The following is an 11,445-nucleotide window of genomic DNA, read 5'->3' as shown; positions in this document are numbered from 1 at the left end:
TTTACTGGTTATTCTGAGTGCATATTAAGATGGTTCTGAGTCTTTTAACTACCTCTGATTGTCTTTTATTTTTTATTCTTTATCACTTTATAGCACTGAACGTTTTCACATTATATGATATGAAGGTATTTGAGCAGTCATTACCCTTTAATTTGTTTTACAAGTAACTCCTAAATGTTTCACCTGCACTTTAGGAGAAACAACATAAGGGAACCCAGAAATGTAAATGGCCTTTGTAAGGCTTTTTTCTTTTTTAATCTTAGTAAATGGTCATTTTTAAAGAGTGCTACAAAGCTGATCGGTGATAGCGCATGCCTTTAGATCCAGTACTCAGGAGGCAGAGGCAGAGGCAGGTAGATCTCTGAGTTCAAGGCCAGCCTCAATTTCCTGGACAGTTAGGAATACACAGAGAAGTCTTGTCTCAAAAAGAAAAAGAAAAAAGTGCTACAAAATTGTATTTACTGATAAATGTTACTAAATGGCAAAATGTTAAAATGATTGAAAGAAAGTCCACCAACTAAACACTAAATACCACTTCATATATTACATCTAAACTTGACATTTGAGATTTATTGAGTAGCTCCTAACTTTGATAGTATAGTTTTCTAAAAAGAAAATTGGAAACTACTTCAAAATATACAAACAAGATATTTGCTTGGCTGCAATGTGAAGGATATAGTTTTAAGCAAAGTTGGAATAATATTGATTCTAACAATATAGTGTAATGTATAAGCTAAACATTAGTAATTATGGGTAAAATGAAAGGACAGTGACCTTTAATGATCTTTAATATTGTTGCACAGTGGAACTGTAGTATTCCTCTCACTCCCTACCCCCACCCCCTTTTCCTTTTTGGGTTTTCAAGACAGGGTCTCCCTGTATACCCCTGGCTGTCCTGAACTCACTCTGTAGACCAGGCTGGCCTTGAACTCACTGAGATCTGCCTGTCTTTGCCTCCTGAGTGCTGGGATTAAAGGTGTGCACCACTATTGCCTGGTGGAATTGTAGTTCAAAGGAAAGATTTCACTAGTTTCCAGGCTCTAATTGCACTTTTTTTTCCTTTTAAGTGTCCAGTGGTTTTATGACTGTTAGGGTAATTACTGTACATTGCCAAGGCTGTATTCACTCACAAACCTCTCTATAAATACATTTTTTTTCTTTAATCATGCAGTTTAATTTCTCAAGTGAAAGCTTATTTAGAAACCAAGACATTCTGTTGTGCTGTTCCTCAGTGTTTGCTTTGCAATGCCTTTACATTTTTTTTTAAAGATTTATTTATTTATTATGTATAGTGTTCTGCCTACATGCATGCTTACGGGCCAGAAGAGGGCACCAGATCTCATTACGGGTGGTCATGAGCCACCATGTGGGTGCTGGGAATTGAACTCAGGACCACTGGAAGAACAGCCAGTGCTCTTAACCTCTGAGCCATCTCTCCAGCCCCGCCTTTACATTTTTTGTTCAGAATTTGCAGTTATCAGAGGGTTAGTGCCGTATGTGCCAATTTGTCACTACGGGAGTGAAGTCTATGTTGTTGTTTTTTTTGTTTTTCGAGACAGAGTTTCTCTCTGTAGCTTTGCGCCTGTCCTGGAACTCACTTGGTAGCCCAGGCTGGCCTCGAACTCACAGGGATCCGCCTGGCTCTGCCTCCTGAGTGCTGGGATTACAGGTGTGCGCCACCACCGCCTGGTTGTCTATGTGTTTTTAAAATCTAAAATGTCAGTTTTAGGTTGGGTGATCGTTTATTTAAATCTCAAACATGCCCCTCCTCTCTGGGAATTTTCTAATTTGAAAATAGTAAAACAATTCAATATGATTTCCTAGCTATGCAGATACACAAAAATAATAGTTTTCTAACTGAAGGATTCTCATTCAGTATGAGTGAAAGACCCCCCCGGCACCCCTATAGGAATGCTATGTTTGCAAGGCTTATAAGGGAACAAAAGACAGTTCCAGGAAATAGAATGGCCCCACCGCAGCCCAGATAGCCGATAAGCATTGCCCTGTTGTGCAAACCCCCTAGCTTGTGAGGCACGTAGGGGAACAAAGGAATTCAGCTAGAAGGCAACCAGAGCAGCTGGAATTCTAGATAGGGGTTGAGTCGACACACATATCTGGTTACCAAGGAAACCCACAAACCGCCCTGAGCCTGAATCCATGCCCCATTTGATTTATGCTTATATATTCGCGCCTCACTTGAATTGTCCAATCAGAACCATTCGCGCCTTGTTTAAACTATCCAATCAGAACCCTTTGACTATTCGCGCCTCACTTGAATTGTCCAATCAGAGCTTTGTAACCATTCGCGCCTTGTTTAAACTATCCAATCAGAACCCTTTGACTAATGCTTTCCTGCGCTTCTTGCTATAAAAACCCATCCCACCAACCCAGAGGCGTGCTGGTCTTCCGAGAGGCTTTGTTGCCCCAGGTACCTGTGTTTGAATAAACCTCGTGCTGTTGCATCTGATCGGTGGTCGCTGCGTGCTCATTGAGCCGGGGGTCTCTCCTGAAGGGAGACCTCTCCGGGGGTCTTTCATGAGAATGTAAATATAATCTGGGTGAATTAAAGGCCTAGGAATAAAACAAGCTTTAAAAGTCACCTTGCTATAATCTGCTAAACTCTCAGTGTTTGGGGTCTTATAGGAACAGTCCTATTCACTGAGCTGATTTAGTATATAAAAGGGCTTTTGGTGGAAAAGACATGGGGAGTAGTGTGTGTATGAATTTTTTAATAGATGAACCAGACATGGTAAAGTGTGGTTGTTTTGGTATTTACTAGGATTCTTCTTTAGAGACAATCAGTTGCCTTAGACCAGAAGGAAGTTGCCTCGTTTAAAGTATAGCTGCTTATGTAACCTTTATCCAGGTCCAGCTTTATTTGCACCTGTGTTAGATATGGGGGTCTAAGAAGAATGTGTGAAGAACAGAAGGCTGGGCTGTTAGCCACTCTATCAGCTATTATGTAGGTTGCACTCTATCAGCTACTATGTAGTTGACACAACCTATCTATTATATGCTAATGATTTTCTTTATGCTCTGGACTAACTGCTTGTTTAGAATATTTGATTGTGAAGTTATATAAAGTATAATATAAAAGCTAAGAGTGTAAGTTGTGTGTTTGAGAAGCTTTGCTCCATTACCACGAATGGTTTCCATACACTGGTCTAAAACACCAAAGTCCTGCCCATCAGTAACCCTGACCCTATTCTAGGTGATAAAACATAGCTATAAGCCAGAGTTCCTCCTTCTGATGTTTAGAAATGGTTGGAGCAACAAAGAAACCAGTAAAATGGTATATAAGCTACTCTATATCCTTCCTGTTGAACTTCCACTCAGGTTTCTCCACTGGGGGATTTAAAAGGAATAAAGTTTTGAAGACAGATGTTGACCTAGCAAATTAGTATCTTCTTAAAGGTAGGAAAGTACTTTACAAATCCATCTTTACAGAGAAAGTAACATTTCTTGGTAGGATTCACAATGACCAAATCAATAAAAGAAACAAGAATTATAGTAAATATATTTATACAAAACCAATGTATTTTATTTAACTCCATACAAAAGTGGGTGGATAAAAACATTAAATAGGTAATGAGTTATTCTGAAGATGACTGCATCAATTTTCCCATGTAGTCAGTTACTTTGGTCACTGCAGCCTCCTTATAACCTTTTCCCTGTGTTACAAGCAGGTGCTGTAGACAGCAACCTTCTCACTTATGTCCTGAAGGAGTGAACGCACCTCTCCTTCCAGTCGCACTAATTCTTGAGCTTTATCTTCTAAGTATTTTTGATTGTCTTCATATTTCCTTTCTAAGGCTGTGGAGAGAAAAATAAGGTTAAGTGTGAATTGTTTATAGCATAACATCTTAAAGTTAATGTAAGACCACTGAAAACCTAACCCAAAGTGAATAGATTTTCACCTTTATAAAACAAACAAACAAACAACAACAAAAATAGGCTGGGCGGTGGTGGTGCACGCTTTTAATCCCAGCACTTGGAGGCAGAGGCAGGCAGATCTTTGTGAGTTCGAGGCCAGCCTGGTCTACAGAGCGAGATCCAGGAAAGGTGCAAAGTTGTAGAAATCCTGTCTCAAAAACCCAAAAAACCCCAAAACAAAATAACCAATAAACCAGAAAACACCCACCTTCTAGCAGCTGAAGCTTGCTGTTGGCTTGAGCCAAGAGTGCTTTTGCTTCATTTTGTAGCAGCTCAGCTTTCCTCCTGGCATCTGCTGACTCTTCAGTTTTTTTGGCAATTAAACTTTCTACCTTCTTATACTTTTCATCAAGTTCACCATCTAGAGTCTGCAGTTCCACATTAAGACAGAAAGAGGTGAAAATGGTAATGTCAGTAATTAAATCCAAGAGCATAGATCAAGACATTGTTTTTTAACAGGCAAGCATTCTGGATTAAAGATCAAAGTACTCGAGGCCAGCCTGGGCTACAGAGTGAGTTCTAGGTCAGGCTCCAAAGCTACACAGAGAAACCCTGTCTCGAAAAACCAGAAAGAAAGAAAGAAAGAAAGAAAGAAAGAAAGAAAGAGAGAGAGAGAGGGAGAGGGAGGGAGGGAGGGAGGGAGGGAGGGAGGGAGGGAAGGAAGGAAGGAAGGAAGGAAGGAAGGAAGGAAGGAAGGAAGGAAGGAAGGAAGGAAGAAAAAGACTCAGGCTTCATACTAAGTTGTAAGTTTTAAAAACATTGCAAAGAAAATTTGGAATTGTAAGTCTACTACTGTGGGGGCTTAACCCTATTTACTTGGATGAGCACTTACTGTAGAAAATAAGCACAACAAGCTATACAAAAGTACACTGGATATCAGGAAACCAGAAGGAACACAAAGGTTTAGGAAGAAAGAGTTTGAGCTTGTAGTGGTACACATCTTTAATCCAGGCTCTCTGGAGGAGTAGGAGGTAGATCTGAGTTTGAGGCCAGCCTGGACAACATAGTGAGACTGTCAAAAGTAACAAAAAAAAAATCCCAAAAATAAAAAAATAGAGAATACAGGGTTTGGGGCAGTAGGTACAAATTATGGAATTATGGAAATTCATTCCTTAGAACTTTAAAAAATTTCAGTAGGGGCTGGAGAGATGGCTCAGAGGTTAAGAGCACTGGCTGCTCTTCCAGAGCTCCTGAGTTCAGTACCCAGCAACCACATGGTGGTTCACAACCATCTATAATGAGATCTGGTGCAGAGGGCACCAGAAGATCTGGCCTGCAGGCGTACATGCAGACAGAGCACTGTATACATTAAATAAATTAAAAAAAAAAAATTTCAATAGTATTTTTCTTTCAGTGCCTCATGAGATTATTTGGGAGATTTGTGCCTTCAGAACTACAGGTAAGAATTGTCTGACACTGGCAAGTAATTTTTCTTAGGGTTTGCCTCTCTTCCCAACTCAGGTGCAGTGAAATTACTTTTCTGTAATATTGAAAAGCTCCAGTAACATTTTTTTCAACAAGAAGAAATCAGAATTAGGTTATATAGTAGTTTTAACAATCCTGACTCCATTCCCAAGTTTAAAAAGCTGTCTTTGGAGGTAAATTTAGAAATGAAATGTGTATGTAAAACAGAAATCTGCTAAATATAGTACCTTCCAAATGAGAAGCAAAAGGTAGCAAATTCAAAACAAGTCTAGAAAGAAGTGAGGTTTGATTTCCTTTTTGCTCCTTTATTTTTTTCCCATACAAAGCTTTTCCCATTCTGTCTTTAACTTATTTTCAAGTGGCCAGCTAACTGCTATGTCGTAAAGACCTTTCTCTGTGAACTACAGCATAGAAATATGCTATAGTCTAGTGTGTATGCTTTTAGACTGCCACCCCAGATCATTAATTCCATTTCCCTAAACTCATACCCACGTTGAGATCTGAGGTCCTAAGTTTACAGTTGGATTCCATAATTCAGTCTTTTTTTATGCATCTCTAAAGATGTTTTAAAATTGGTCACTGAAGTGTTATTAATATCAAGGAAGGCAAAGTGAAAGATTAGTTGCCTATTTATCAGCCTAAGCTATGAAGTTACAAAAACTTACCTTCTTAACATCATCTGCACTCCGTTTTACACTATATACTACTTTTTCAATATATTCCGCCTCCCCAGAATTCTGGGCAGCTTTACGCTTAAGCTCTTCCACATTCCTCTCAAGCTTGCTGATGCGTTGGGAGGCGTTGGTCAGGGTTTCCTCAGAAGCTGCAGTTTCAGATTCAATCTAAAGGAGTAATGTTAATCATCCAGACTCCATTAATACAAGTTAAGGGGAGGTGAGGCTGCTATGCTAGTTTGTACTAGGCCACAAGGACAGCTTAGATCAGTGGTTCTCAACCTGTAGGTTGAGAATCCTTTGAGGGTTACATGTCAGATATCCTACATAACATATTACAATACATAACAGTAGCAAAATTACAGTTTTGAAGTAGCAACAAAATTTATGGTTGATCACCGCAACATGAGGAACTGCATTAGGAAGGTTGAGAACCACTGGCCTAGATAAAGTACCCAGCTTCAGTCATTGCTGTTTGCTGATCTAAGCGATTGAGGCACAATTTTTTTTCTTGATGTTAAGAACCACCTTCAGGCAGGCTGATGTGTTTGGCTAAAGAACATTCACAAACGAGCAACTGTGAGAAGGATTTCCAATGAAAACTCTAAATTATTGTGAAAGGGAAATGATAACTTCCAGTCATCTGTTTAGAAATTCCTGTCAGCTCAGTGTTAAACTCAGTAGTAGAGGGGAGTTAGCTAGTAACTGAAGACACAGAGACAAGGGATACTAGAAATACTGCGTTATCCCAGAGGAAAGGATACCTGAGCATCTGGGAAGGGTCTAAATTGATCTCATTGGAAGGACAAACACTTGTCTTTTAAAAGCTAACCAGATTAAGCAGCCTGGTCCTTAGTTTGTTCCATAAAACTAACCGAAAGCAAAATGTGTAACAAAGTTAAAGTTGGTAGAGAAACAGGTCACAATTTGCAAATCAAACCCAAGATTTCCAACCTCTTAAGTGTACCATTAACTTGGAAAAGAAAATTGTAAATAATTAATAATAGTTAAAATTCTTAAGCAATGTGCTTAGTTTCTGACAAACTTTCACTTTAGAGGAGGGGAAAATAAAAAGATTTAATGGCTCAATGTCCTCAGAGTCCTTTTATTTTTTCCCCATACAAACATTTCCCACTAAGAAATAGTTCACATTTTTTTAAAGGAATAATTTCTAGTGTTACAAGGATTCTTGTCCCTAAGTAACAGTTATGTGTTTCCCCAGCTCTAACACCTTACCGACGTTAGCAGGTTTTGGGTTCCCTGGATATCCTCATCGGCTTGTTTGATTGCTGCCTCTGCTGCAATCTGGGCCTTTTCTGCTTCTTCTAACGCTTCCTTCACCATGTCTGCAGTGACTTTAACATCTGTTGCACTTTTGCTGAGCAGAAGAACAAACACTGCTTTTTAACAGATCCTCATTAGTTAAAGAAGTCCTCTTTTATAGCATGCTAGTTAGAGCAGATGACACCCACCCACCCGGACTACCAGTATGTCTTCAGATACCTTGCTCTTTTTGCTTCTTCCAGCAACATCTCAGCTCTGGCAATGTCAGCAGCACTCTGCTGCAAAATGACTTCTACTTGAGAAAGGGTTTCAACTCGTTCCCGGATGTCTTCTGTCAGATTCTGTAACTGCTGTGGAGTGCTAGGCATTTCCATTTTCAGTACTTCATTAGCAACTGCTTCAATACTGTCCAGATCAGCACTATCCTCTGAAAAGCAAAGACAGGAAATTAAGAGCTAGTTCACTCAGCCACACGTCATGTATTTGCCACTTCAAGATTCCAAGAGACACACCCTATTTCAGAGACAAGCCTCTCACATGGAGAACTGCTGAAGGCTGCAGAGGTCATGGAAGATGAAGAACCAAGCAGGTTTTGAAGGACATTTTGGGCTGGGGAGAATGGGGAGACAGAGCATTGTGTGTTTAACTGTGGCTTCAGGTTATGGGAGATCGAGGCCATCATTTAAAGCTGCAGAGCAACAAAAACTTTTACACTTAACATGAGGTTGGTATATTCTGTGTCCCAACCCTTAGGAGGCAGGGCTGAATTCAAGACTAGCCTGGTCTACATAGTGAGTGGTGTAGCTAGGACTGTGTTGAGACCTTATCTTGAAAAGGAAAAAAAATGACATTCTTTATCAGTTACCTAAATTTTGGAAATTTTAGAAGGGATTGAGTATAAGAATCAAGGCAGTGTATCTTCAGCAAAACACTGGAGTTTCTTACATGTTGCTAAGCCTTAATTAAATAGGTCAGATCTGTTTTCATTTTTTGACTCTTAAGAACATAAATATGGACTCCAAAGGATTTAAACAGGGGAAAAAACACATAGTTGAGTCATAGCCTCCACATCGTGTTTCCAATTGTCATTGGAAAGCAGTTTTTATTAGTTATTTCTCCTTTCCATTAACAGAATATTGCTCCCCACCCCACCCCACCAATCTGAAAATCAGGCAGAGGATCAAGTGAGCACTAAGTCCTCATTAATCTGACAATTTTTACAGGGACACTCCACTTCCAATGGCATCTGTGTATGGGCCATGACTAATTTCTGGCCAGAGATGCAAGAGAATGCTTACAGGTTTCTTCCCTCCTAAAAGGGTATAGTAAAGGAGTAGGGAGGGGTCCTCTTCCATCAACCAGTGTCTTCATGTCAGAATACAACTTGTTATAATGGGGCCATCTCAAGAATGAAGTTAATTAGCTTAAAATGGCAGAAGAGAAAAGGCAAAGTAAGTGAGTCTCAGACCCATAAAGTTACACTATTTTTGGACTGTTACGTGAGATCATAAATACCCTTCTTGACTAATTCTGATTCAATTAGTTTTCTTGCAACCCATTGACATCCACGTGGATAGCATGTGAACTATAATCAAAATTTAAAATTTGGACCAGATTCCAGAGATTTATTTCTCCACAGAAAACATTAACTGCTAGGTTCTGGACATAGATGACAAAGGCCTGGGGGCATTGCCAAAATAACAACTCCTTCAAGGCCCTAATGATAGAAGTTCTAATTCAGTTTTCAGAGTAAATGTTTTGACTTCTTGGTAGGCTACTTGGGAGTCCCAGCAGGAGTGGCAGTGTCTGCAGAACACTTGGGAAGGTTATTTACAACATAGGAGGCCTATGGTGAGGGCTTAGTGCCAAGAGTGATTACTGCCCTATTAAAGTACCACTGGAGGTAGCATGCCTGTAATCCCAGCTATTTTGGTCTCCATGGGCACCTTAGTACACATATGTACATATATATACAATTGTTTTTAAAATGTTCTCCCACCTCTTTTTTAAAGGCAGGCTGGGATTCCTGTAGTTTTTCTATGTAGTCATGGGTGATTCTGATGCCTGTTTCCTGCTTCCACCTTTCAGGTACTGGGATTTCAGACATGAACCTACATGTTCAGCTTGAAAAAGATATTATTTATTTTTTGTTTTTTTGAGACAGGGTTTCTCTGTGTATCCTCTGGCTGTTACTTGAATTAAAATGCAGATATGGGGGCTGGAGAGATGGCTCAGAGGTTAAGAGCACCGACTGTTTGGTCCTGAGTTCAATTCCTAGCACCCACATGGTGGCTCACAACCATCTGTAATGAGCATCCTCTTCTGTGTGCATAATAAATAAATAAATCTTCAAAAAAAATGCAGATAGGAAATCTTGCCTCTCAAATAGAACCTTGTAGGAACAAATATCTGAAAGTAGAAGTAGAACAGAAACACGACTTGCCAGTCAGAAAGTCTCTGATATGCTTGATGAGGTTCCTCAGGTTGTCATTGCTCTTGTCCACTTTTTCTTTGGTAGCATTTGTTTTCAACAGGACATCCTGAGCGCTCTGCTTAGCTTCATCTGCTCTCACTTTTGCTTCAGAGACCTAAACATGAAGAATAAGCCATCTATGAAACCATCTTGCTCTCTCTAAAGTAGGCCAGAATGTCAAACATTCTAAAGTATTGTTGATAAGCACAGAAACAAATTCCTCTGTTTAAACAAAGTATTGTGCTTTTATGTAGACTAAAAGCACTCAAATACAGGTACTGAAATTCCTGTTCCATCTTCTTAGGGCTAGTATTTGAAATGTTCCAAAGCTGTTTTGGCTCTGTGTGGTACAACAATAACATGTTTTCTCAAATTATTGTTAATCTAAAACTTATTCTGCTTTCTTGTAACATACATGTTGTTCCCATGAAGAGAAAGTAAATAAGAACCTCACCACCACCTTTTTGACTACACAGAAGCATCAGCTTTCACAATGGACAGTGGTCCATTTGGTCATCATGTATAACTAACTTCTTTTCAGATCCTCCCTACAACTTCAAGCCAATAAACAAGAAAGCCTGAATCCATCCAATGACTTACCATCTTGGAGAGCTGTTCCACTTCAGCCAGAGCACTCAGAACATCGCGGTCAAAATCCATGGCTTTCTGCCAAGCGCTATGGGCCACAGTGACCAGACCACCACAGCCAGGGCCCCCACACTTCTTCTCTCCTTCATCAGATCTGCAGTTGGGGCCGCCACATTCACTTTCAGAACAGTCAGCCCCTGGAGGCGTTCCACAGATCTGCAATAAGCAAAGGGTCAGGCATAGGGGTTTAGGGAAAGTCAGCAAGAGAACAGCTGGGTGTCCCAGAGAATACAGGTGTCCGCAGCAAGGATACTCTAACAATATTCAGAGATGTAGGAGACAGCCAGCTTGCTTCCACTGAACTCGACTCATCTCCATGCCGTCTACCCAAATGCAGGATACCATGTGAACCACGATGAGTGAACAAGCATTATCTGCTTTATTGAGTTCTGTTGATGTGAGAGTCAGAACTGAGTTAGACTGGCATGGGAAGTACCCTGGAACTTGGTTAAGCCCAGTGAATATGGTCTGCTATCTGGCACATAACTTTGATAGGTAACTTGCATCATCTAGAACAGAAGAGATGTAAGCAAAATGCCAAAGGACAGTGCTGAGGATTTAATGTCGACAGGGAAGCAGGAGGGTGGGATGTGAGTAAGGAAAATGCCAGAATATTTCAGAAGGGAATGAAGACTGTATAAAGAAAGGTGGATACAGCTCTTCAAAGTTCCGTTGACTACCCCACCCATCAAGCACCCAGTCCTTTTTCCTCTACCAGAAAATTAAAGACCATCACATGGTTATGGCACACAGATGCAAACAGAAACTCCAAGTATGCTGTATAATAGGAAAGGGTTGTGCAGGAAGAAAGTTATATTTAGCACTTTTATGGAAATTGTACTGAACAGAAGCAGGGATTACTGCAATGGGAAACAGTTACTAGAATACCCACAAACAGGAAAGTATTGTTTTAAAGATACAATGGTTTTAGTAGAAATACTGTGAACTCTTGGCCAGAATAATTGTAAAATAACTACAACCCCATATATGTTAATAACTAAAATAAGG

General features: G+C 40.0%; 1 protein-coding gene across 2 annotated transcripts in view; it reads right to left on the bottom strand.

Annotated features, from left to right (window-relative positions):
* Nucleotides 1–3,517: 3,517 nt before the first annotated feature.
* The window catches only part of Lamb1 (laminin subunit beta 1), a 70,704-nt gene continuing 62,776 nt past the window's right edge, over nt 3,518–11,445 (bottom strand). For both annotated transcript variants that reach the window (XM_036205966.1, XM_036205967.1), the window contains 7 exons: nt 10,390–10,593; nt 9,760–9,904; nt 7,536–7,743; nt 7,269–7,410; nt 6,024–6,200; nt 4,142–4,301; nt 3,518–3,813 (listed from right to left, as the gene is read on the bottom strand). In XM_036205966.1, coding sequence (XP_036061859.1) covers nt 3,677–3,813; nt 4,142–4,301; nt 6,024–6,200; nt 7,269–7,410; nt 7,536–7,743; nt 9,760–9,904; nt 10,390–10,593 — 1,173 coding nt within the window. In that variant the 3' untranslated portion in view covers nt 3,518–3,676. The remainder of the gene's footprint in view (nt 3,814–4,141; nt 4,302–6,023; nt 6,201–7,268; nt 7,411–7,535; nt 7,744–9,759; nt 9,905–10,389; nt 10,594–11,445) is intronic.

Source organism: Onychomys torridus, chromosome 14 (assembly GCF_903995425.1).
Source record: "Onychomys torridus chromosome 14, mOncTor1.1, whole genome shotgun sequence".
NCBI lineage: Eukaryota > Metazoa > Chordata > Mammalia > Rodentia > Cricetidae > Onychomys > Onychomys torridus.
This window is presented reverse-complemented; position numbering and strand designations above follow the sequence as displayed.